Here is a 26,997-nt window from a genome sequence, read left to right on the forward strand (position 1 = left end):
AGGATGTAGGAATTCATGCAGTCCCTGAGTAACAAAATTTCATGAACATTGGAGCACACCAAGCAGGGCAGGCTAATTACAAATCCCTTTAGCAATTCCGTGGTTTTAAATATGCAAAATTAGTACAATATGTGTACTAATTCTGCCTAAGTGCAGGACTGATAAGTTTGTAACAATATATAATTATTTACTGAAGAAAGCCACAACTAGTCCAATCTCTAAAAGATTTTTAGAGCTGTTACTTATTTTGTACAGTATTTATTAATCATAAACAGTCACAAGCGTATTTACCTCTCTGTACTCTCTAAGGGCCATTGCAGGAGGAGTATTCCCAGCAAAGGTCTCGTTATCAGTAAATATAATGAAGACATCAGCAGCTGTCTGAGTTTTTTGAGCCCATATCATTGGAAGGGAACAATCAGTGGTACCCACTGGAATCTTATAGAGAAAAAAATAAATATACATGGAACACATTAATACAGAAATTACCAAACCATGGAAAAATTACTTTTGATGTAAGCTTTATGATTTACAATGTGTTACTACACAAGAGGCTTTTTTGTTAAACCTGTTCATTTCATATGTTTGTCCAGGATTTTTTTTGTTTGATTTTTTTTTATATTCTTTTCAAGCTAGCTCATTGTGACATAGCACTGACATTCTAAATTGCAATGTTTAATTTCCAGCAAATGAAATAATGACATTTGCTGGGCTTTCTCTAAATAAAATGCACCAAAACAAATCCAATCTTGTACTAGAGATATACAGATTAAACAAGGTAGTAGGATTGATTACAAAGAAAATACAATGTAATGCTGAGACTTTTTTTTTTACATACTTCATACATTTTCACTAAAACTTGAGGTAAGGTCATGTCAGCCGTCACTGGACATGGGACCATTTCATGTGAAAAGGCAACAATTTGGGAATCCTTCTCAGTCCGTGCTACAACCTGAGAAAGTGAGAAAAGAGTGAAAATAATTCAGTTACATTACTCTGAATTTTTAATGTCTGAACTGAGCCATTCCCTACCAACACACAGCATGACAAATGCTTGTGTATTTAAGTCATCATGGCTGCTCATAAACAGTAATGGTTCACTCTACACTTTAAATATTCTGTTAAATTCTGCAAATAAACACTGCAAAAAGAGCTGAACAACTGCTCTAATTACAGTAATAAAAGATACTTCCATTTTTCTTGCCTTCCCTCTGACGTAAAACCTTGACCATTTTTAAGGGCCAAAGAAAGTTCAACTCCTCTACAATGAAAGAATACAACACAAGAAGCTTTAGAATATTAAACTGAGGGGAAATTGATAGTGAATAAAGGCCATATTGACAACTCAGACATAAGAATTATGCCAATATTTCTTAATCTAATCCGTATTTGTCTATGAATGCTTTTGAAAAAATTAAAATGTGCAAGATAAAGTTACCATTTTTTTACTTATAGCAAGCCATTTTATTGTGGCTAACATAAGTGAAAAAACTGCCCTGACCACTTTGATTTACAACAGAAATCAACTTCTTCACACTGATGTTTCTGAATGTGGTTGCTAGTAGCTTTCAGCAATGAGGCACAAGGTCACACCTTCTGTACCCAAAAAATATTATAAGTAATTTTTCTCTTGATTTTTAACCAACTTTAGAGCACCTTTCTATCAAAAAAGCAATTCAAGCTGAAAACAGTTATAAATAAGAAATTGAAAGCCTCACCATACACATTACTGCTGCAACTGTGCTGGCATTGAGCACACTGCCCAAAACCTTTTGTGTCATTGATGCACTAACATCAACTGCAATTACAATGCGTTTTCCTGTTGGTTCCACTGCCTGAAAGAATAAAAGACAAAAATATAACAGGTACACATAATTTATATATGAATTTCTTCTTCTGCTTTCACTCCTAAAGAGGGCATTTTTTCCTCTTTCTGGGTAACATGAGGACAGTGCTGCTGCCAAAGTTTCAGACTGTTACCCACCCCAGGAACTGTTCTGATAAGCTTTCAGAAAACACAGAACTCTTAAAAAGCTTAACAAATTTGAGAACTATTATTACCTTGAAAGCTTTGTAAAATGAGGCATCCAAAGCTTCTAAAATGTCTTCATCAGGACGCCACCAAAGCTTCCCTCTGTTTCCATGTCCAGCTTTATAGGTTTCTAATGCAACCAAAATATGGAAGGGATGTATTCTACCCTACAGGCAGAAAGGAAAGAAAAGGGACTTTTGAAAATTTAACCTTCTTTAAAAAAATAACAGACTAAATGTGAAAATAAGTTGCTACTACAAAAAATCTCAGGTTTAGTATATGGTTACTTTAAATTTGTTAAATCTAAAGAGTTCAGGCAGTCTTTATACAGCTGTTGGATGAACTGATACTTGTGGGTTACTGATAATGGACCTCACTCCCTCTCAAGAATCCTCTAATTAACACCAAATGGGATGGCATTGCCAGAATTCTGGTAAAATTTTGCAGCTCTGTGATTGTCCAGTGCTATTTTCCATCACAGGCCTACAGTAAAGGGAAGTCCCTGCCCAGCTGAAGAGAAAGAAGCTGAGCAAGGAAAAGAACCAACTTAAAACTAGCTTTATACAAGATACACTAACACTCAACAAGAAATTATTTTTAGAACATAGCATTCATTTTTTTCATGCTCCAAACAATTTTTTTTTTTTTTTTACTTTCCATATATGAACTTAACATACATAACCTTACCAGCATTTTGCCATCTTTATCCAAAAGGGATGTTTCAGTCCTTAATCACTGCCAGCATCAAAACTCAGTAAATCTGAATACCTGTGCATGGTCTATCTTCCATCAAGGCATTGCACCATGATCTTTGCTCTCCCTTCCCCAGAAAAGGAATTGCAGTAGGATGGGGAAAAAAACCGACTTTTGTTCTTGTGCTAAATTCAGCTCTGGTGCTGAAGAATTTCAGTGTCCCGATTTTTATTTTCCCACAAAACTGCTGCTCAACACACTTCTCCTCTCTACCTTTGACTAAATCCCTGAAAATTTTATTCTCTCTTTGGGAAACCCTCTTTTCCCTCTTACTTTCCTACCACTTTGATGGACAATAAAGCAATCAGAAAAGAGGAAAGTCTCCTTGCCCATCCTGTTTTTCCCCTCGGCTGCTGTGCTATTTTCTTAACTCACTTAAAAATTAGAAGACTCAGAAGATATTGATGAACCCAATTAGCAAAGCTTGCCACAGCCCTCATTTAAGAGAAGATCCAATAGCAAATGCACTTATTTTATCAGAATATTTCAGAAAGCGGGTGGGGAATCAAATGAGAAATTATAAACAGAAGTTTTAAAATAAAGTTGCAGACATTAAACTGCAGTTTTTAAATAGAATACACTAAACATTAAAAATTAAAATCCACAGAGGCTGGCACTGATTATACAGTTCTTACCTTTTTTAGCAGTTTCTCATTTCTCAGTTTTTCACATACTATTGCCACTTCTGAACCACGTGGTTCAAGCACTGAATTTGCTGTCAGCTTTCCTAAATTTCTCAACAATACAGAAATAGGCATCTCCTTGAGTAATGCCTTCCAAACCTATGATGAAAGAAAAGGGAAACACAGAAAGATGAGATTCTCAAAGTACAAGAACTGTTATCTGTACATTGAGTAAGTATATTTTAAAATACATGTACAAATTATACTAAGATCTTAATTCTTTTAAATTAACTATTTGGGTAAACAACTTAAAAAACAGGGTAAGGGCTATTTTTAAAAGAAATCTAGACTTAGACTCTGAACAGCATTACTCACTGTAGAGAATTCACACTTCTATGGAGAATTCAGCTAAGGAAGTTTACCTACCTCTTTAGATTTCAGATGGTTTGTCAGGAGATGCTCTCTACCTAGACCATATTCCTCTATCAAATGAATAACTTCCAATTCATCTTTTGTGCGTTTTACTTTCTCCACAGCCTCCAGATACTTCAAGAGTTTTTCAGTCTCAGCCGAAACTGCTTTCTCTTTATAAGCTTCTTGGACATCTTTCCACCCCTTGGTAATATACTTAGTGACTATAGCAATTCCTGATGGAAAAGAAAACCATTTCTCAAGCAGGACTACCATCTGTATACTGGAATTCATCATTCTAGCATGCAAACGAATTAGCAGGTTTCATTCTCAGACCTGCCAAACACCCATTGAAAAGGTCAAGCATACACAATTTAGAGCAGTACTTTTAATTACTGTATTCATCTCCTTAGAAGTCAGGAGCTGCATTGCCCAGAGACGCTGTGGCTGCCCCATCCCTGGAAGTGCTCAAGGCCAGGCTGGATGGAGCTCTGAGCAGCCTGGGCTAGAGGAAGGTGTCCCTGCTCATGGCAGGAGGGTTGGAAACTGGATCATCTTTACGATCCCTCCCAATCCAAACCATTCTATTATTTTAAGATTTGAAGTCAACAGATCTTCCCACATAACAAAAAAGTGTTATTTTAAGCAAATAGAAACAAAATGAGGGTGTTATTTTGTCTTCTCTTGGCACATGGAAGAAAAGAAGGAACAAACCCAGTTTACCTTGAAGATAAACAGGTCTGGTTTTTTAGATGATCACCCACATTTTAAAGACACAATTTACAGGATATCCTCATTAAGAATATATCTACAATGGCACTTGGGTTTCCAAACTACTTCCACAGTAAATATAAAATGTTTAAAACACAATATTTTCAGGTAAATAAAAATTTATTACCTTCACTGGCAGGTTTTAGGTGGGACAACCTCAGAAGATCTTTATGAGACCAACCACTTCTTTGCTTATATTTTGTAACTGCTAAAGCAAGAGCCATGCCATTCTTTCCATTGTACCAATCTGCAACAGCTTTCCTCAGAGCACGGCCCCACATGCCACATTTCATGCCCTCCTTCAGATCTTTTTTAAACTGGATGAAAGTAAAGAGATGGGTTGGTATGCAACACACCTCGGGGACAGCTTTAAACGCCGCTTGCTTTGTTTTGGCATCGGAGCACTGCGAGCAAACTGCGAGGGCAAACAGCAGCGGCTCCTGTTTTGCTGCTCTGCCCTCTTGACTAAATGCTTTTATTTCTTCAACAACTTCGCAGCCTCTGCCCTCTTCGATCAGCCTCAGCAAAGCTTCTGCGTTCTCGAAGCCCAGCTTCTGCTCCTTGGCGTGGTAGGCGGCGCCCTCGGAGCCGAAGCAGAGGAAGCGCTGCAGGCGGGCGCTGTCGGTGAGCTGCGGGCCCGCACGGCCGGGCTGCGCCGCCTCGCCCGGGGGCTGCGCCCGGCTCTCCTCCGCCTCCATCCTCCACGCTCCCAGCCTCGGCTGCAACAACAACACGCTTTACTGAGAACCACGGCTCGCTGCTATTTCAATAAATACACCTTGTCTGTAAGCTTGTAATGGTACGTTTTCCTTCGTGAATTTAATCACAGCGTACTCCAAGTGCGCGGTAACACACATCATTTAGAGGAAAAGAAACAAAAAACTCTCCAACTTATAACAGCGACTAACTTATTTCTTTAAAACCAACTCAGAAACTACTTAAACCCAATAAGTGGCACACAAAACCCACCTGGTGTTATAGCCTTTTGCCACTAATATATTACATCACTTTCATAGGTAATTTTTATATTGCAAACTAAATGGCTCAAAGTTCAGATCTTGCCCTGCTCTATTTTGCTTAAGAATTGCTAATACTGACCAACTGAAGAAAAATGAGGCTAAAATGAACAACTAAAATATGGAAAAACTGCTTAGTTGGAAGACTTTGTGAGAGGTTATATATGGTAGGTTCAGTGAGGCTTAGACAACAGCTTTATAACAACTGAGCAGCTCAAGAACAAATTATCTCTGCGATGGGCTCAAATAGTCTGCTGCTCCAAGTGAGAGCCAAGAAAACAGGGACACAACAGATTCTGTACTGCCTTACATTTGAAGGTAAGAAGCAAAAATCAGCACAAAAATTCACATTCAGGTCTTTATTTACACACTCCTGAGCTGCAAGAGAGCTGTAGTATTTGTAGGGCAACACCACTGCTCTTACTTGGAGAGCATCCAGCACAGTAAAATTTAAGCCATGACATTTAAAATGAAGCAAATGCAGGTGAAATGAAATTAGCAGAGTAAGGGTAAGAAAATTCCTCATGATCACTACCTCCAAAACATTAATAGCACAATAATAAATTTAGTTTACTCAGTTCTCACCAAACAATAAAATTACACTAAATAGCACCAAGAGCTCCTACTGAAAACCAAAAAGGTAGAACCAATAATCCACTCCATCAAACTGCATATAAATCTTGAAATTCAGGGACCAAAGTCTGAGCCCACACAAATGACATTTCAAAGATTTTCAATTTTCAAGAAGTGCAGGTGTCCACTTTTGACTTTTTTTGTTTGTTTAGATAGTGAAGACAAATAAAAGCCATTTTGCTCCATTTACCAGGACAAGCTAGCACAAACAAATGCCACTAATGTAGACAGAGGGCTTCCCCCCCTCCCAGTTTTGGTAAGTAACACTGATTTACAAACAACTTCCCTACTTCTTTGACAGAGAATTTCCCTTTTTCTGCAAGCCACTAGAAATGCACCTTTCCTCTGATTTTGCATAGCTGCAGTAATCTGCACCCAGAATTGAACAACAATCATCAGTGCTCCCACTACATTCTACAAACTGATAAAAATCATAAAAATAGAAGCCATATGCTGACACCTGGTTTAAGAAAGCAGGTTTCATTGAAAATTAACTAGGAATTATTTTTCATTCTATTATTTAGAGCACTGATGCTCAGCTAAAATTATATATTCTAACCATGTTTCCTGCCAAACCTATTTAAATACACACCATGGTTGCACTGATTTTTCCCTGACATCTGAAGCATGCAAATACACTGAAAACAACAAGGGTGATATTCCCCATGCATGAATACCAGATCAGGACTTTTTCATGTCTAAATATATTTTATTTCAATACAGTTCCATTAGCTCATTTTATTACACAATCAATAATGTTTCATAATAAACACAGAAAACCCGAACAAAAAATCCTGAAATCACAGTAAGCATCCATTTAGTTATCAGAAAAAAATATGGTACATGAAAGATACTGAGAAACACCATTATCTTGAAGGAAAAATAAGAATGGCAAGCATAAAGGCTTACCCATGGACAACAAGATGTCCATGTACATAAAATACTGAGAATGATTTCTTGCTGTAGCTTTCATACCCCTACTATAATAAATATTACTATATTGAAATGAGACAAGTGGGAAAACTCTTCTGGACCCTTTGTTACCTCCCAGCCTCACAAGTTCCCACAGCTATTCCCTCCCTTGGACCCATTCCTCTCCTCTGGCCAGACGTCAAGCTTATTTTTTCATCTAACTCCTGTACAACAGAGACTTTCACCCTAACAGGTGGATAAATGCAAACGCTCACTTAACATGTGCTCTACTATAAGCCTACTCTTCACCTGCTGAGCTCCAGCAAGGAACTTGAATTTAAAACACCTGTGGAGGATTTATCAACAATATTCTGGCTCCACAAGCACTTTCAGTTTCTGAACTGTGGGAATGCAAACAGCAATTCTTAAAAGTCCCAGACTACGAGTTTTATAACAAATATTGCTAAACTAAATGCCATGGCTGTTCACCATTACTAATGAAAGAGAAAACCCACTATATTTCAACAGCCACATAAATTTATAAGTAAAAATATGACTTTGACTGCTCTCAAACAGTTTATACACCAGTTAGTTGTCGAGTAGCAAGTCAGTATTTTTATGTTGCTGTACCATAGCATGATTCAGTTCTTTAAGTTGGCATTCATTAATTTTGATGACTTTTCCAAATTGCCCTAATTTCCTAAGAAATGAAATGTCAGAAAAGTTTCACAGATAGATGAAAGAAACTCACATAAAGTGTAAAGCTTTAGCAGAACTACAGATTCTAATTTAAGTTCCTAAGTTTAACTGCTACATTAACAACTAGTGACACTTTGTAGCAAAATCTCATGGAATTAAACTTTGAAAAACTCGCATCTTTTATGACAAAAAAATAAAAGCATTAACATTTTAAGGACAACTTCGCAATTGCCTTTGAATACTTCAAAACCACATATACTACAATCTATGAGGAACTGCATTGCACTTCTCTGCCTTCTATATTCTGCATAAGCATTAACCTGAAGACTATAAGGAATGTCTTAATTGAGCAGAGACCACAACCAGCCCATAGAGCTGCGCTTGTAACAAAAGCTCGTGCTACAGCTCTGACGACATAGTTCTCATACTTCAGAAAATAAGCACCTCTATGTCAACTGGGATGCCAGGAGAACACTTCCCAAAGCACCAATGGAGTGGTGGACGAGAGCAGCACAGCAGATACCCCATTATACGAACCACACACCAGCCCACGCATTTCTACTGCAGAATTTGCAAGAGCCTGTCTGCTTAAAAAAAAAATGCACTGACTGGGGGGCAAAGGCAGCTTAGCTGACGTAGCACAGAATTAGGAGATAGAAGCACCTAAAGCGGATACCCGAGGAGCTGCGATCGCAGCTGTCAGTCTCCACAAAGACGATAAACACGCGTGACGCCAGGGATCCGCCCGGGAACGCCCCGCGGGCCCCTCACGCCCCGCTGCTCTCCGGAGCTGCTCCCCCGGCCTCTCCGCATTCCCCACGCATCCCGGGGCCGGCCCAGGGTCCCCGCATCCCGCTCCCCCTGCAGCCCGGGAAGCGCCACTTGCCTGCGAGGCCGCGGCCCGGGCGGGCCCGGGCGATGCCGCAGCGCCGGGGGCCGCGGGGCGATGGGCCGGGGAGGCCGGCGCGGCCCTCCCGCGGCCGGGGCGGTGCCGCCGGAGCCCGCAGCTGCCCCGGATCCAGTCCCGCGCGCCGCTTCCTGCGGCCGCCCCGCCTCTCCATGGCCGTGCCTGGCGCGGGTCCTGCCGGGAAGGGAGCGGCGCGGCTCGGCCTCGCAGCCTGAGCGGCGGCAGCGCCGCCATGTCCGGGGGCAGCAGCGCCGGCGAGTGGTGCCTCATGGAGAGCGACCCGGGCGTCTTCACCGAGCTCATCAAGGGCTTCGGTGAGGGTCGAGCGGGGCCGGGCAGGTGGTGGGGGCTCCGCGGGGCTGTTCCTGCACCGCCGGGTGCGAACCCGCTGTCCTGCCGGGCGGGGAGGGCATGCCGGGGCTCGGTTGCTGCGGGGCCGGGAGGGCGCTGGGACGCGCTGCCGGTGGCGAGCGTGGCTTCCGTGATGTCCGCGGCGCTGGCCCGGCCCGCCCTGGCCGGCCGCGGGCACCGCGGGGTCCGGCCCCAGCGCGGCCTGCGCGGCCCGGCCCGGCCCTCGCCCCGGCACCTGTTGCTGTGCTGCGGGACGGACGTGCCGCGTGGGGTCACAGCGTCCTTTGGGTTGGAAAAGGCTTCTCAGATCACCGAGTCCGACCTATGACCCAACACCGCCTTGTCAGCCGGACCGTGGCACTGAGTGCCATGTGCATTCTTTCCTTGAACACCTCCGGGGGCGGTGACTCCATCACGTCCCTGGGCAGCCCATTGTAATGTCTCATCAGCCCTTTGAAATAGTTCCTCCGAATGTCCAATCTGAACTTCGCTGGCGCAGGTTAAGACTTAAGGCTGGGAAGGTGTTCGGGTTCCAGAGCGCCTGTAGTTCGGACGTTCGGGGAAAGGGCTGTGTGCCTAGGCTGAGCTGTGGGGCTTGGCAGTGGCTGGGTAGCCTGCAAGCGGCTGCCTGGCCTTCCAGGATGTTAAGTTTTCTGTTGAATTGCGTTTAAAATCTTTGGTGAAACTGTGAATATATGGTTATTACAGCAGCCAGGTTATTCTCAGCCAAAGAACCAAAATTATCTTACTCTGTGTTTCACTGATTCATAGTTTGTCATGTCTTTTTCTCAGAAACAAAGTCCAGACATGCTTCTTTTACGTTTTTATTTAGCTCACAGATGAAACTTCCACATACTAAATATTTGAACCTTTTGGGCTGTGTACTATGCACATGTCTTGCTTGAGTGTACAGCATTTTTGATCTACTACCGTAGGTCTTTGTCTGGAGACAGATGTTTAAAGTTCTGCTTTGGGCTTGCTGATAATGCCTTTATAAACAGTATTGTTCACACTTAAGTGAGGGACATGAAGTGATCAGAGATATTTAAGCTCCTCTGCTTCTTATGCAACTCTGTTGTAAAGACAGTATCACTGTACACAGGTTCAGAAATGCCTGAAATAATTTTTCTCTGCCTGTCTTGTTTGGGTTTCTTTAATCAAGGTCTGTTAAAACCCACAGATAGACTTTTCCATAGCCTGCATATTCTACTTGTAAATATTACATAATGTCTTTGTGTTTTCTTTCATAAGTCTGCCTTTGCTGGCTGCATCCCTTTTTAAATGAGTTAGTTGAAGAAACCTCTATTTTTTCCTTATTTCAGGCTGTAGAGGAGCACAAGTTGAAGAAATATGGAGTTTGGAGCCAGAGAACTTTGAAAAATTGAAGTAAGGCACATGTTTTTTATTCACATTTGTCTGAAGTCCCTGAAAGAATGTGTACTAAACTCAGGTGTGGTTTTGGTGGACCTTATGTTTGGGGCATTTTGTGTTTGTGTTTTTTCCTTCAGTTTCTAGAGAAGTTCAGTATGATTTTGATTTAATGGAATACCTGGCAGTTAAATTGATTTTCATTAATGGGTTGGTACTTAATCTAGTTTAATCAGGTTTTGAAAGAAGTGCTAATAGTAGCTAGAATGTGGAAGTAGATTTCTAATGATTTTTCCATTAGCTTGCCTTACAGCTCTTAACAAATTCTTAGGCGAATTTCTGTTCCTTGCTTTATCTCCCTCCCTCCTCACATCCCATGATGTTGTCTCTGTTGTCTTAAATTATTTTCCAGTATTTAGATTCCTTTGTAACTCATTTTTCCATATAGATGTGAAGGCAAATAGGCTTTTTATAACTGATAATGACTGGTGTCATGCGGAACAATTTTGCCCTCATTAAGCAACATTAATTCTTTTAACGTTTTGTCCATGATGCCCATATGTAAACATACTGTTACCCATGTTTACATACAGGATTTTAAGATGAAAATATCATTTAACCTGGACCATACTCTTGTATCTTGTGCAAATATCCCATACTTGTAGGATTAGTCTTTCAAAAGATGCAGGAATTGGTAGAGAGGATGTACTTCTAGAATTTTTGACTGAAGATATTTGATCAGCAACACTTGAATGGCAGAAATGTTGCCTATGAATTGGTTTATTTGCTGTCTGCACCATCAGAATATTCACCTGTTTGTTCATTAAGTGACAGCTTTGCATATCCTGGGAGATGTGTGTCTTTCTAGTCCTGAGGGATGGCCAGCTTCCATCCTCCCTTCCCATTTACACCTGCAATATTTTACACAGTGTATAAACACTGGGAGTGAAAGAACATAGAAGCATGTTTGTTTTCTAAACATCAGGTCTGTAGGCACACAGTGTGTGGTGACTGTGAGTGGGGCTGGCCCAGCCTCATCCCCAGTGGCACAGCTGTGAGCAGCAGGTGAGCAGCACTGACAGCAATGAGCCATGGAGTGCCCAGGGGCACTGAGCAACACCAAAGGGAGCAGAGGCACACAGGGGCACTGCATCAGCATGGGGGGATAAAAGGCTGGGCTAAAGGACAAGAAGGGTGGATGCTTGCAGCCTTCTGAAGTGACTTGGTGTCACTGTGTGGGTTGAAGCTTTCTGATATTGTATGGTGATACTCTGTGTACTGTGGCTGTCTCAACTGCAGCATGTGCTGTGACACAGGTCCACTGAGAGAATGTTAAAAAGTGCATCTTAGATTTCTGGTCAGAGCTTAAGAAAAGTTTTTTGTGCAGTACAGGTGTATGTTTGTCTTTTATAGAGAAACCATTTGTGGCCTCTTTTTGGTGATGACCTTAGATTTAAGTTGATGAATAAGTTTTTGTCTTACAATAACTGAAGATTTTGTAAGACCTATTTCCTTTATTGGTAAATTTTTGTATTCTGGAAATACTAAATACAGTGCAACATGTAGTAAAAGCTGTTTACTATTCGAGACATGCAGTCCAAAAGGCAAGACATGCTTTTACTAGAAGAGACAACTGGGTTTCTCTTACTTTTGGTGAGCTAACTCCAAGCATGAAGTTTTGGGAGAGCTCCTCTTTGGGCATTTCATTTGTGTCTAGAAGGATTACCAAACCTTTCGTTCCTGCTCTTGTATATGACTGACAAATGCTTTGATAGCTGTTTATCACTAACCAATTCAAATGAGAGTTCTGCAACTACAAAAGGTGCACTAACCAGGAAAACTGGTCCTGACTTTTGAAAATTAGTGGCTAAATGCTAATTCAGATTGGGATTGTTTAGCACAGAAAGAAGCCCAAATTGTCTTCTGCGTAATTAAAAGAGCACATCTGAAAATTTCAGTGTAAGTTCCTGGTATTTAGAAAGAATTAACAGAATTACCATACCCCAGCATACAGCTGAACTACAGTACAGAGAATTTTAATATTTTTTATCAGTACTTGTGACCTTTTTACTATAAATTTTGTTTTTCAGGCCAGTACATGGGCTGATTTTTCTCTTCAAGTGGCAGCCTGGAGAGGAGCCAGCAGGTTCTGTTGTCCAGGATTCCAGACTGGATACAATATTTTTCGCTAAGCAGGTATGAGAAATCCAGTAATTGTTTTAGCTGTATAATGAAACAGAGCTTTTAATTTTTTTTAAAAAATATTTTTTTTCTTAATATGTACACAGAAATCAGTGTTTTGCAAGGTAAAATAGCTTCAACAAATTCTGAAAGTAGGAGCTGTGTATTGACAAAGCAAATCAGTTTGATCTGTCAAGTCAGACAAGAATTGCAGCTATGGAAGAGTAAAGCTCGTATTTATTTGTCAGCCCTCACCCATAAAGTAACTCAGTCTTCTGTGCAGAAGTGACTTGGTAAATGTTCTCAGCAGGATGAGCAAATTACTTCTTTTGAAACCACTTTCAACAACTTGTTGGAAGAAGTCTATTTTGGTTCTGTTTTTATTTCTTATTTTTCTCAAATGCTCTGGAGCTGGGGCAGTATTATGTAGGATAGCGCGTTCCTTCAAGGGTTTGCAGACCATTTTGGCATGCAAGTTTTAAGTATTCAAATCAGAAAGGTGAATTTAAATTAGAAATCACTGGAAAACTGGTTTAGCTGATGTAGTCCATTGTGTTTTATTAAATATAGAGTAGTACTGTTATTTTTCTTAGAGTTAACAGACTGCTGCGTCTTTTGCAAGAAAGAAAAGAAAGACAAAGTGACCAGAGTGAAAGTAGGAGTATTTAATATGGGTATTTATTACAAAACATTGACATCAAAGGGCAAATTATTAGGATTTCTGTGAAGACTGTTATATGGTCTAGTTCTTGGGGGGTTTGGGCGGCTTTTTTTTTTGTTGGGTTTTTTCTTATTCCCACCACAAATGCAAATTTTGAATGTAAATTTCAGGATATGAAAAAATCTCTTCACACTTCCAGGTAAAAGTAGAGAAATGTGGAAAATAATGCAAATAGCCATCCTGGCCACTCTGTACCTGCACTTCTGTTTTGTTCCTTTTATAATCATGCCGTTGTGGATCAGCTTTTTCAATTCTGCTTCTCTTCATTCTTCCCCTGCTGTAGCTCTTGAGTCCTGCCAAGCACTGCCCACTGTTTTTATGATGCAGAGATCAGTAGCAGTTTGCTAATTGTCTTTATAGTTAGGTAGCTCTCATAGAGACTGGTTGAGGTTGTGATTTCTACCTAACCAAACATACTGTTAGTAGCCATGGGCTGTAGCTAAAGAACAGCCATGAGACAAAGAACTCAGAGAAAATCCTTGACGTAACTTTCAAAAGGTAGTTACATGGCGGGAGGAAATTACTCTGATTGGAATCTAGAGAGGGATTTTTTTGGAGGATGCTGGTTTTTTATTTTAAAGTGAAGGTAAATCTTCCCTCACTCAAGGGATTTCATCTTGAGTCCTGTGAGTAGCTGAGGTTGTCCTAGAATTGCTGTTCTTGTGAATGCTGAAAAGTTTCAAAGCATTTGAATGCTTGCTCCACTTCTTTTGCCTTTTCCACCCCCTTCCCTTTTTTGAAGCTTGACACTGTTTAAAGGCAATAGCTAAGAGGAACTTTCTTGAGCTTTAAGATGAGATTGCAGAATGTATATCACAAAATTTGGATAATGTTAGATTTGATAATGAGCCCCACAAAATTCAAGGCTAACAATGAAAGGTCTTGTTTATTTTATAGTGTTACTTTGAAACACTCATATTTTAATGTGCTCTTAAGCTGAAACCTCCTTTTTAATTGTCTCTCTCTTCTACCTGCTGCCTTTAAATAGGAGTACTGGAGTGACTCTTGTAATTTTAGCATGGAAAGCAATTTCTAGAAATGTTGACTCGTACAATAGTAGTGCCTGGTACGGGCCACTAGATGGCATGAAATAGATGTTTCAAAAGTCATTTGCAAAAAGTTTAGAAGTAGTATCTTTTCATTTTTTACTGTTATCTGTCAGTCAAGTGTGGTGGCTTTGCAAAATTAAAACATTCCTTGAAGGCATTTATATGTTTGTGTTTCATATCAGTTCAGTTTGCCTAGACTGAGCTATTGTGACTGAACAAGTAGAAATAGGTACAGAGAAATTATTAAAAGTCAACAGAAAGAAACTGCTTTGGATATTTTGGAGGAATCTGTTTAATACCAGTTTAGCTCTGGTGACTTTCACACTGAAGAAAATTAGTCTGGGTTAGAGATCCAACTTGACAAGCAATGTTTTGAGGACTTAAGAGTTTTCTTGAGCAAGTGTCTGATTTTATGATTTGCTGCTGATGGGAGCAGGGTGCAGTGAAATCCTGTGAGCCAGTGAAGCTCATCCCCAGCAGCTTCCTGTGCACAGTATCTGGGCTGGTCTCTGCTGTACTGAGATGTGTCTGTTCAGCAAGTCTGTAGGACAAAACTGGTAACAGGTAAGTGAGAGAGCAGGGGTTTCTTTATGATAGTGCTGAAGTTACTGCACTTCTCTAAACCACAGGCTGGATCCTTCTGAGTCACCCAGGAGCACAAAGCAAGATGAGCATTAGTATTGAATATTTGTATTGTGAAAGAGCAAGTCCTCCCAGGCGTCGTGCAACTGGGTTCCTGTGTATTTTTGATTTCCTCTGTATGTTTTAAGCCAAATTTTATGCTTGCTTTGAGGGTCTTTCCAGAAGACTTTTTTCTTCATTACAAAAGGGATCATGTAAAATTACACTATATTCATTTGTAGGCTGGAACCCCAGAACAAATAGATTGGTTAGGGCAGTTTTTATGACATTTAAGGTTATTGATCTGTTGATCAGGATCTTCAAAACTGTCATGACACTGGAGCCTGAAAAATCTCAAGTCTTTGCCTCTCTTTCTTTTATCACACATTTTCTTCTTTTAAATGTTCCCATCTAAAGACATTTGGTACAATTGGTTTTACTGCAGGCATGTTTTTAAATGGCTTCCTGAATCCTGTGTGAGCACAACAAGGTTACTGTTAATATATCAAGAGTTGAGTAGAGGAGATAAATTTTGTTTCTGTTCAACTCTATTACGTGTTCAGTCTTAAAAATTGTTTCATTGTGGGGAACTTCATTTAGAGGTAAAAGGCTACAGCTCTCAAACTGTCTAGTAAAACATCTTTAAAATTGAACTAGGAAACACAGTTTTGGTAAGAAGCTTGTGCATGCTCCCATTTTCTCATTTCCACTTCCATAGTGATGTTGTGGTTGAATTCCAAATAGTAACTAGATCTTGCTCTAAGTTACATCATGACTGTTGGGGGGTTGAATTTTGAAGTCTGTCTTGTATGCATGCATATTAAAGGGGTGTTTTTTAATGGTCACTTTTATGTGCACTCATGTTAAATTTGGCCTCCCTGTTATGCCTAGGTATGGTTTGGTCCTCTAGTTGAGGCCAGAGAACTCTGGATGATCTTACATACCCTTTGAGCTAGGATACATAGGCACCATGAGGTGAGTTAAGGATACAGTTTCAGCCTTAACTCAATTTCCTGATTTCTGTGTTGCTTCAATGGGCCCTTGCTGTTGTTTTCACCACAGTGGATACATGATTACAGCTGCTCAATGTATTCAGCTCCTGTCACACTCTTTAGAGGAGCTGCATTCCCTGCTGAGCACTGCAGAAGTGTCCCTGGACAAAAAAGAATGCCATTGTTGCAGATCTGAAACTACTTTTTTTGAGTTTACTAAATTCTTCAGCTTTTAGTATGGAACTATTGGTATCCTGCCTTTCCTAGGTGCCTTGTATTTATTTTATTTTGCATTGTCATGACAGAACATTAACTTCGTTAATTGGGAATACCTTCAGAAGGAATGTCTTATAAATGATAGTCAATAACAAACCATTGGTCTCTAGTTATGTTTATGGTACTAATGGAAGTATATGTGGTTTTTTTACATTTCCAGTACTTAATTGATTTCAAACTTACATGACCTTTTCAGATTTGGTAACATTAAGATAGACCAGATATCTGTGTTAAAGCTAAGTTTGGGATAACAGATAACTTACAAGTACAACTTCAAGACCTGAAACAAATCAGAAAGAGATTTTCAGTAACTGAGTATAGCTGCAGAAAGATTATATCTTTACTCCAACAAAGTTTTAATCAAAAAAATTATATTGGGTTTCTAAACAAGAATAAATTGTGCACCTTCATGCTAATGCTGAATTTTTCTTGTTGAGCTCTGTAAAACCAACTGTTCTGTAATGTTGGAATGCTCAGTAAGTAAGTTCCAAGGATTTGCTGGTTATACTACCAATTGCAGCACAGGCTTGTCCACAACTTTTTTGAAAAACAAAATACATAATCCATCAGGTAGAAGATGTGAGTCAGTAATTTAAAGTGCTTCTGTCTAAAGTTGATCCAGAAGGTCAGATCTGATCTCTAGAGAAAGGTGCATGCTTAGGAAGTAATGCATCTTACTTAGAGAGTAGCCTAATCAAGTGGTTCCTCAGTTTAAGCTGAGCTTCACCTGGGGATAGGTCCACCTTCTCTTGATTCATTTCTGTGGATGTTTGTTACAGTTTTCTTTTCAAGTATTGGAAAATACACCTTGAACTTTTGCCTACAGGATAGGTCCACCTTCTCTTGATACATTTCTGTGTATGTTTGTTAGTTTTCTTTTCAAGTATTGGAAAATACACCTTGAACTTTTGCCTACAAAATCTTTCAACTATGAGTGTCTGCTTTAATTGGAGTCTTGTGTATTGATCAATCTAATACCTTGCCAAGACTTCCTGGATAGCAATACCCAGGCAAATGTTGGTATTTCTGGACAGATACAGAAAATCCTCTTAATCCTCACATCCAAATAAAAATCTTTTGGGAACAACCTGCATTTATTATCACGTTACCTAAATGCAAAGAATGTTTTCTGCTAATGCTGAGGCACCCTAAGTAAGATATACACTGGGAATTAGAGATGGTATGCTGGAGGATTCTCTAGGCTGTGTGTGGAGCAGTGCTGAACTGGCTGCGTGCACGGGTGGCACTGTGGCTGTGTGACAAATAGATCCCACACTTGCCTGCATTTGGTCCTGCAGTCACATCATACCACTCTGCCCTCCTCACCCTGCCTGTGAGCCACCACTAGCTAGAGATTCCCTTGTTCCATCTTGGTGTTCTCTTGTGTCATCTACATCCAGGAGCACACTGGATTTTTATGCACATCACCTGCATTTCCTTCTATTCTTCTGCTACAGGACTGTTGTTGCTGCCTTTTCCTGGACTCCTGCCTCTCACTTGACTGAAGTGCTAGAATGTATTTCTATAATGTATTTTCATTTCAACAGCTGGAGGCTGTTGCCCTCAGATCCACACATCTTTTGCATAGTGTTTATTGTGTTTTCTAGCAGTCAGACTTTGTTTAGCTTGGTCCCTATATACTTCATCAGACTTGTTTCATAATGTAGTTGCAATACAAAATATGTTTGAAGGCAAATATTTGATGAGCCCACTAATTCTTTGCAAAGTCTAATTTTCCCTGTGATTCTATGTTCTGTTTCAAGCTTTTGTGTCGTGCTCTTCAGTAGTTTCAGTGTTGATCTTGCTTCTAGGCACAAAATCTCTCCCTTTCCTTGTTTTGAAGCCATTATTGAGTTGTCTGTAAAGATGGCAACTGCTTGTTCCATCTGATTTTTCAGCAAAATTAATTGCCATTTAGTCCGTCCCTCCTGTAATGCCCAGTATTAATTATCATTTACAAATACAATTTGCTGTAGTGACCCTGCCTTCATTGTGACAGCACTGTTCTAACAGTGCATCAGCACAGGTGTCAGTGCCTTCTCTTGCTTCTCTGTCAGCTCAATTACACTGCATCAGCTTCACCCACTCTGAGCCACTTGAGATTTCCCTGCTTTCATCCTAGCACTACTTTACCACTGTCTCTGGTAACATTCTTTAGTTGTATCTCAGAGTCTTCAGTTCTTAGTTCTTTTTCCTGTGTTACAGTGTCATTCAAAGTATGCCATCCTGCTGGTCTGGTGGTTTGAATTTTTCTGCTGCTGGTTCATTATTTTGCTGCCCTGGATGGATTTTCCTTGTATGCATTCATTTTCCATCTGTGTATTCTAGCCCTTAGCTGGTGTACCTGCAGTTGGTTTAATTTCAGTTTTGGCTGCTGCAATCTCTTCTGTATGTGTAGTTGACTCCCTTGATTACTGTTTAAGTCAACTAGATTGTATTTTTCTTAAATTAAGAAATGCTTTATTATTTACCATCTGCATATATACATAATCTGAACTGAGAACACCCTGAAGTATAGAAAATAAATTTATGATGAGCCTTTTAGTATTAACATACCAGATTTTCCTTTGTTAGGACTAGCCTTGATTGTAAAGCAGGTTGCTTGGGTTTTCTTTTTTTTTTTTTTTTTCCTTTCTTGTTGGAAGTGGTTTCACATTCATGGCCCAGAAACTAATTTTCATATTTTTATATGAAAGGCACATCCTCTCTGGAAGTTTTAAGTAGCATTTTCAATTGCAAAATAGTCTCAAAGACTAATGATACATTACTCTTTCCTACCCTATAGCTCTCTGAGAAAAAAACCTGCTAATATAAAGTCTTGTATTATGGCTTCATACCATTTGATTACAGTGCATTTAGTTAAATCTCAGATTATATTTAATAATCTTTGCAGCTTCTTTCTTTAAATACAGTGTTTTAGTTTGGTTATTAGTAAACAACATTAAAGACATGGCTTTAATACAAAGGGGATTGTTTATATTTTCTAAAAGTGGAATATTTAACACTGAAATATCAAACTAGTAGCTTTAACTTGAAAAGGATAGTTATATTAGACAAGTATATTATTCAGCTAACCATCATTTGAACAGTATCTACATCTTGGAACACTTTTACTAGTTTATCCCTAGAATACTTGAATTTTTGTGTCCAATAAAACCTTTTAATAAAAACTTTAAGTTCCATAATGTGTTTTATTGCTTCAAACTAAATTTTTTGACCTCTTACTCCTGATTATTTGAAGGACTTTTCTTGGGAGAGTTGACTTTTTTCTAGGCCATAGATAACACAATTTGGGCAGCTTGCTTTGAATATTACTGTGTGTTTTTCCACAGGGATCCAAGGATTTTTGCCTTTCTTCCATGCCTTTCATTAATCACTTTAGAGAGATGGTGAGGCAGTGGAATGACAGTTCTGAGGACAGCTGTGAAAGATGAGTTTTATCTGTGAATTGTATATGACAGCCACACAGAGCTGATTTTATCCTAGCAAGGACTTTCCTGTAGCTATCCAGGCAGCAAATCCAGTCTGTGTTAGGGTGCAGCTCTAATGTGAATCAGCATAGAAAGTGTATGTGTGTGTGTGTAACAAAAGCAAACACAGTTTGGAGTGAACTTTTATCACCAGTGCTGACCAAATTCTCCATGCTTTTTTCTAGGTCATAAATAATGCCTGTGCAACTCAAGCCATAGTAAGTGTGCTGTTAAACTGTGCTCATCAAGACATTCATCTAGGAGAGACCTTGTCAGAATTTAAAGAATTTTCCCAAAGCTTTGATGCTGCAGTGAGTGACCAGTTTTCTGCATTTTGAATGTCACAGTGTTACAGCTGTGGTGGTTTACAGGTGTTTTGTTACTTCCTTTCAGATGAAAGGTTTGGCACTGAGCAACTCAGAAGTGATTCGGCAAGTTCACAACAGTTTTGCCAGGTAACATATGTTTTAAATCTGGCCAAAATTTGAGCAAATCCTTTTTAATCTCAGGGGTTTTAAAATTTTCTTTGCAGACAACAGATGTTTGAGTTTGATGCAAAGTCTTCAGCAAAGGAAGAAGATGCCTTTCACTTTGTAAGCTATGTTCCTGTTAATGGGAGACTATATGAGCTAGATGGCTTAAGGGAAGGACCAATTGATTTAGGTAACATTTTACATTTTTGCTGAACATCTTTTATTTAACAATGGCTTTTTGCAATAAATTGGTCATATGTTATAGGCTCAAAGCAAATTATTTATTCAAATAAAGAATATCTTGAAAGTTTTCTGAATGTGCTGTAGGCTTGTACTTCCTTGCAGTCATTTGTACTGTTTTAGTTTTGTTGGTCTGAAAATACAATTTTCTCCCTGTTTCCTCCATGTCTCTGATGCTCTCTTTTTTCATTTAGTAATCAAATGATCAGGTCCTGCAATCCCTTCTAAAACTTTGATAGTTTTGTTGCAAGACAAGTTTACATAAAAGGAGAATGTATACAGCTCACTCTAGACACTTTTTTTCTTTTATGTTGTTATATTCTTGTGTTTACACACTGCCATTTTTCTTCTTAGCAAATGTTTCCCTAATGGTTTAAAAGAAAATAGCTTTGTTCTGTGTAAGACAGTCTTCTGTTTTGTAATCTTTCTTGAGATATGTGTGCCCCGTTGAGTCTTGAAAAGCTCTGCACTGCCTATCGTGTGTCTGTACTTTAGAGTCTGATACGTTGTCAACATATTCCACACTCCATTCCCAGAGTGTTTTCCCAGATTTGTTGACAATTTTATTTATGTTTAGGCTGAGCAACAGCTTGCTGCTTAATCTTGTCTTTAGACTGTCCAGAGATACTGTACAGTCTTTGGACCTAACAGTAACATAATTTGTGTGGTCACAAGATCATGAGTCTCTAAATTTACTTTAAGGTCTTGAAATTGCTAAAGAGGCATTTCAGCTTAGGAAATGACCTGTGGGTATCCTGTCATGTATCTTGAAATCAAGTTCTCTGTCATAGATCCTTTTAGGGTTTTTCTTTCTGCCTGACTTTTTAACATTATATTGCATCCACATAGATAAAATCAAGAGTTAATATTAAACAGCTGTACCTGTCCATAGTGTTTTCCTTTGCTATCTACTTCAATGTTGTCAGACCAACTAATTTCCCTTGTGTCATAAAAATCTTATGTAACGTACTTTCCCCCACCCCATTATTTCTTGTTATGAGCAAAACAAATGTTAGGTGCTTATGCCCTTCAAATTTAGCTTTGTTCCATTGCTTTGGTCACTGCATTATCTAATGGTTGTTATTAATAAAACATCTTCCACCTCCTGAAAAACCACCTGAGTAATTTCGGACTGCAGTACCTAAAGAAAACTTGTTATATACTCTGAAGTTGCTGCATAAGCCTGAATTATATGAGCGGACTTTGAAATAAATTTTGCCATGATATTCCTTTGTTACATTTTGCAAAGATGAATATTGTTTGTGTTCTCCCCAGGTGCATGCCATCAGGATGATTGGATAAGTGCAGTGCGGCCCGTCATAGAGAAGCGCATACAAAAGTAAATGGTCGTGATGCCTTTAAAATATAGCACCTTACTATGCTTGAAATTCCATTGTCTTAACTTCCTTCAGTTAAAGGATTTCTGCTGAATGTCTAAGCAATGACACTTATGCATAATTTCTTTATGCATATCACTGTGTGACTTGAGAACCTGTTGCCCAACATGAGGCAAATGTGATGATAGATAAATCTCAAACACGCTGTGCTGCTGCATAATTAATTCAAGTAGGTGTCTGTGTAGTGAAGAGAGATCCTACGAGTGCTCTGGAAAAGAAGATTGTTATCTGTTGCACAGCTGTGGATCTTTGTGAGTGAAAGCTAAGAGTGTCATGACCATGAATAACATTTGCCTATGCACTTAAAATTATTAGATAGTCATTCTGTCCATACAGCTGGTGTTTAGAAATCTAAAGTTTTTCTTAGGAATGGCTTGTCTTAGAAATTTAAGGTAGGAAAACATACTGTGGAACTTTCTTACTTCTTAACTCTGTTTCCAAACTGCAGTCCCAAATTTGTTAGAAAAAAAGTTGATTTTATGCCATTTTTAGAAAACAATTCTAAGTTTTTGCTTGAAGACTTATTTTTTTTGATAAGCAAAACAGGACTACCAAGCTGTTTTTGGAAAATTTAACCTCCAAAAGGCCTGCTAGTCTAATTGTTGAATGTACTTCTCAGACTGTGTGGAGAAGTCTCCAATATTTTCTAACATGTATTAGTAATGAGAAAGTAAAAACTATTGTGTGAAGCATCTTCTGTAAGTTCTGTTGTTGTGTTTTCTTTTCTCTTTTTGGACAGTTTCAGTATTTGTTTTGTGACCACAGACAGGAATAGTAAATTTTGGGGAGAGAAGGTAATAAGGAGTTAGGTACTGGATAGAGTTCATTTGTGGTCTGATTTTATTTTGTAACAAGATTGGGTCTGTAGCACAACTTAATTTAACAGAACCATTTAAAATTTTGTTTCCATGAAATGAAATCAAGGAGGGGGCTTTTGAGTTGTCATATTAATAACTAATTTTGAAAGTGGGTTGTCTTTGTTGTTTTGTTTTTCTGTTCCTCATTTAGATACAGTGAAGGTGAGATAAGGTTTAACCTGATGGCTATTGTGTCTGACAGGAAGATGATATATGAGCAGAGGATTGCAGAGCTACAGCAGCAACTGGCAGAGGTAGGCCATGGAATTTAAATTGCTAAAGTAGTTCCCTGATAGTTCTGTCTGATGGCTTTACTATTCCCTTCCTTGCTCCCAATGGAGCAGTACAAAAAAGCAGGGAATGATTGCTAGAGATCTGTCCAGCACAGTGTGGATGCACTCAGTGCTGCAGCTCCGAGCTGAGCACTCAGCCCAGTGTTGACCGTGTCATTTTGACTTTCTGCCTTGACTCATTTGCTGTGGTGCTGGAAATGTTTTTTTCCCAGTACCTGCTTGTAACTAACTGCAGAAATTCCTGGTATGTACCTATAATGGTAAACAAAACTGAATCTTTCTGTGATAGAAATACCCTTGAGACAAAACTTGCTTTGAAAAAGTAAAATTTAAAAATGGAGTAACATCATCCATTTAAATTTTTGTTTTGTGGAAGGAGGAGCCTATGGATACAGATCAAAGTAGTAATATGTTAAGTTCTATACAATCAGAAGTTGCAAAATACCAGATGTTAATTGAAGAAGAGAACCAAAAATTAAAAAGATATAAGGTATGTAGTCTTTGCTTTTCTGATGAAATTATTGGAACAGTTGTAAGATCAAGTCAGCTTGTATTTATATGGGAGCTGTGCAATGAATGTGAAGGAACTGGATGGGGGCTAGAAGACTGTTCAGCTGTATAATAATTCTGTTAATGCGTTTAATTTCTTTTTAGATTGAAAATATTAGAAGAAAACATAACTACCTGCCTTTCATCATGGAATTGTTAAAGACTCTAGCAGAGCACCAGCAGTTAATACCATTAGTAGAAAAAGTGAGTATTTCCTAGCTGGTAGTATATTACTATGATTCTTTACACCTTCTCTTTTAAATAAAAGAGCCCCTGCCATTTATTTTTCCAAGTTCTTTGTCAGGGATGGCTCCCCACAGTCCTGTGGCAGCCGTGGCACAGCGCTGGGAATTTGGTCCCTCTCTTTTCCCTGCTCCTGTGCTCATTTACTGCCTTGGGTTTCCCCTTTCTAAGGTATCTAGCCATTAACATGGATTTACTGCTGAGGTTTGTATTAAAACTTTAATAAATAAGCAAGGTTTGGCAAGATAATTGAACTGGTCAAGTACTTGAATTGTACTCAGCTCTGTGCTGGTGTGCACTTATGCTTGAGTGCCAGAGGCAGCATCCCTGATTTTATACTCACTGAGAAGGGATTTCTGAATTGGTGTAGTGACAAAAGAGCTGTGTGTTATTTAATGAGTACATTCTTTAGCTGAATTTATTTAGGAAGTACATTTGCAGGCTCATAGTTGTTAAGAGAGTAACTTGTGAAGTTTTAATCCAGTTTCATGTGAACAGAAGTCATTGATAACACCCATCAAGCTGCTTTCACAAGTAAATTACCAGTGAGTTGGTGGTAACAGATCTTAATTCTAATCACCAAATTAGATGCTGTTCTGTTCACTTCAATAAATGGTAACAAGCAGCAGCCTGAATTAATTCAGAATTAATGTTTTGACAGTAAGTTGTTGGCTAGTATTGCTTCTGAGTTGTCCCCTCTTCTTGCCCAGTCTAAGTAAATTTGTAAGTGCCAGTTCCTTACCAATTTGAACTATTTATGGTTGATATAAGTTATGAGAATCTGTCTGCAAATATTTTGACAGGAACTTTTATGGGGGTTTTTTCCACTTATTTGAAACATCTAAACCACTAAGATCTTGGTTCATTTCAGATTTTAATTTTGATCATTTATATGTCTGAATGTGGTGTTTTCTTGTGACATAAAAAGTTCCCATTAGGAAGAGTTTTTTGTGTTAAATGAAATTGGTATGGAGGTATGAAAAATGCAAGTTTAAATTATGTTTTTAAAATAGTGCTTTTCCCCTACAGAAGTTATGTAATCTCAGTTTCTTTTGCATAATTTATTTAAACCTGTATTTGTTCTTAAAAGGCTTCATACACTAACCTAATAAAATAGTAGTAGGATGCTTCTGAAGGGTCCAAATTTACGTTAAATGTTTGTTTTTCCAGCATATATTTAATATTCAGAAATGTATGTAATGGGTAGTCATTCAAAGCTCCAGAATGATCTTCATCTTGCCAAAGCTTGACATCATCTCCCCTTGTTTCCTAGGCGAAAGAAAAACAGAATGCCAAGAAAGCTCAGGAGGCCAAATGAAGATGACTTTACAAAACACATACAGTTACTTGCTTCTGATACTATTTTCATGACAACAAATAAAGCTTTTCATAAACTTCAATTTTTGTCCAGTGCACGTTTGCCAGTTGTAATGGTTTGTCTTGTACTGTTTGCATGGGTCTGACTCTTCCTTCCCCTGCATCTTGTGCATGTAGTACTGCTGAGCAATGTTTAGGTTCTCCTGGTCATATTCAGTATTTAACAGTCTGCCTGAAAGCTTGGGAAGTGGACCCAGAAATGTGCAAGGAAAATGTCCCCATTTTGTCCCACTTGATAATGACACAAATGCCAGAGGTTTAAGTATAAGCATGAGCTTTCTTTGCTCATCCCTACTAACAGTTACAATCCTTTCCAGTTATTTGGTGACATAGCCTGTGTCTTTGTTTTTATGAAGTATGTGTCTAATTTTTTTACAAAATGGAAAAGTATGAATTTAGCTGTAGAAACATTTGCCAAGACCAATGTATAATCTCAAAAAAACTGCATTGCTTTAGTAGAAAAGATAATAAATATTCCCATTTTTATTTTGGCAAACTTTTTTCTGTGGTATTTTATTATGGAACAAGATAATTAGGATATGAAGGTCATCAGCCTTGTGACTTGAGTATATACATTCTAAATTTGAGTAGAAAGAAGGCACACTTTTTTGGGGAGTTAATATTCTTGGATATAAGGTATTCCTCTTCTGGAGTATGTTCAATTAAGTCTTTAAAACACTGCTTTTTTTTTACTTTGAGAAGTAATATAAGGAAAAAGGTGTATGGAAGATGATTGTTGATGACAACATTGCTGTGGAAGACACTTGAGCTGTGTCCCATAGCCCAAAGGAAATAGCTGGGGAATGGAGTTCACTGGGAGTCCTGCAGGCAGCATGTGAGCTGTGAACAGATTATTTTGGTATGGATAGGAGCAGGCCATCACAACAATACACTGTTTGAATTATTCACTGTCAGTGTACGTGTGTTTGTTTAGAAACTTCCAGTTTCTTCCTAAAAGACTAGGATAAGAAACAGGAAAAAAAAAGAAAGATACGAAACATTGTTACCTGTGGTGCTTCCTATATATTGCATACATATTTATATAAACAGGATAACATTTTGGCCAAAGAAGTAAAACATAGACTGTGCTCTTCACTGCTGGAAGGAACTCTTCGAGTCATTGCTGTGGCTGGAAAGGTAAGCTCAGTTTTAGAAAAACCTGAGATCCGTATCTGTGTTTTGTACAAAATTGATCAGGTTAATGAGAACATAAACTCTTGTGAGAATTTCTTACTTTAGTAATCCACTGCAGCATTATTGCCCAAGGACACAGAAAGGCTCTTGCAGAGGAAGAGACATTTCTGCTTTTAAAATTACATTTTAAACTCTATTTCAACCTTTTGAAAACATTAGTCTCTTTAAGTGGTAGCCTGATGACTTGCTGCACCCTGTCATCCTTGAAGAATTTAGCAATTTGATATTACATGTCAACTTAAATTTGTACTGAAGTCATTTCCTTCTCCTCTTACTGGTGTGCTTGGGCACAAAAGGAAAAGAAATTTTGCTGAAGCAGATCATTAATTTTGCAATTATTAACAAGTTTTAGTAGCAATTGTTTCAGAAATTAGGAAACTATATTGCAAGCAAACTTTCTGGATTTGTGAACAGACAAAAAATTATGGATGTAAAGATCAAATGTTAACAAAATGTGTTACTCCAATGTGTGAGTGAAAAATGCTTTGTTTTTTAAAAGGGTTGTTTAATGCTGAAGTAGAACATTTCAAAACTACTGTTTTCTGTTCTATTATGAATGTTTTTCTCATCAAACTTGTAGCAAATTTT

At 38.7% G+C, this 26,997-nt stretch overlaps 2 protein-coding genes across 8 annotated transcripts in view; one reads left to right on the forward strand and one right to left on the reverse strand.

Moving 5' to 3' along the window:
* Positions 1-26,997, reverse strand: part of RO60 (Ro60, Y RNA binding protein) — a 44,758-nt gene that overhangs the window by 10,343 nt on the left and 7,418 nt on the right. The window contains exons 1-8 of one of the 5 annotated variants that reach the window (XM_041420726.1): positions 8,737-8,794; positions 4,718-5,309; positions 3,835-4,055; positions 3,421-3,567; positions 2,062-2,199; positions 1,719-1,835; positions 839-952; positions 292-438 (exon numbers count right to left, since the gene is read on the reverse strand). In XM_041420726.1, the coding sequence (XP_041276660.1) occupies positions 292-438; positions 839-952; positions 1,719-1,835; positions 2,062-2,199; positions 3,421-3,567; positions 3,835-4,055; positions 4,718-5,288 (1,455 nt within the window). In that variant the 5' untranslated portion in view covers positions 5,289-5,309; positions 8,737-8,794. Of the gene's footprint in view, positions 1-291; positions 439-838; positions 953-1,718; positions 1,836-2,061; positions 2,200-3,420; positions 3,568-3,834; positions 4,056-4,717; positions 5,310-8,459; positions 8,699-8,736; positions 8,795-26,997 lie in introns of those variants that run through there. The other 4 variants (XM_041420727.1, XR_005953851.1, XM_041420725.1 and 1 more) reach the window with 4 other exon arrangements.
* On the forward strand, positions 8,834-25,238 carry UCHL5 (ubiquitin C-terminal hydrolase L5). Of its 3 annotated transcripts, XM_041420729.1 has the most exons (11): positions 8,842-9,071; positions 10,431-10,494; positions 12,567-12,672; positions 19,972-20,097; positions 20,180-20,241; positions 20,319-20,449; positions 21,775-21,838; positions 22,905-23,007; positions 23,423-23,536; positions 23,701-23,799; positions 25,112-25,238. In XM_041420729.1, the coding sequence occupies exons 1-11, from the start codon at positions 8,990-8,992 to the stop codon at positions 25,154-25,156; spliced, it is 996 nt and encodes a 331-aa protein (XP_041276663.1). In that variant the 5' UTR covers positions 8,842-8,989; the 3' UTR covers positions 25,157-25,238. The 3 variants fall into 3 exon arrangements, with proteins under 3 accessions (XP_041276664.1, XP_041276663.1, XP_041276665.1); XM_041420730.1 differs by lacking the exon at positions 23,423-23,536 and having other exon boundaries at positions 8,834-9,071; XM_041420731.1 differs by lacking the exons at positions 8,842-9,071; positions 10,431-10,494 and adding an exon at positions 15,940-16,023 and having other exon boundaries at positions 12,585-12,672.

The sequence above is a fragment of the Onychostruthus taczanowskii genome, unplaced genomic scaffold (genome assembly GCF_017590055.1).
Source record: "Onychostruthus taczanowskii isolate IOZ18803 unplaced genomic scaffold, ASM1759005v1 scaffold65, whole genome shotgun sequence".
NCBI classification, from domain to species: domain Eukaryota; kingdom Metazoa; phylum Chordata; class Aves; order Passeriformes; family Passeridae; genus Onychostruthus; species Onychostruthus taczanowskii.

Bases quoted from the DNA above. Each gene is read 5' to 3' on its own strand.
- UCHL5 (XM_041420729.1), top strand. From the start codon at position 8,990: ATGTCCGGGGGCAGCAGCGCCGGCGAGTGGTGCCTCATGGAGAGCGAC. The intron at 20,242-20,318 runs GTAACATATGTT...TTTTCTTTGCAG, and splicing joins GTTCACAACAGTTTTGCCAG to ACAACAGATGTTTGAGTTTG. The intron at 23,537-23,700 runs GTATGTAGTCTT...ATTTCTTTTTAG, and splicing joins AAAAATTAAAAAGATATAAG to ATTGAAAATATTAGAAGAAA.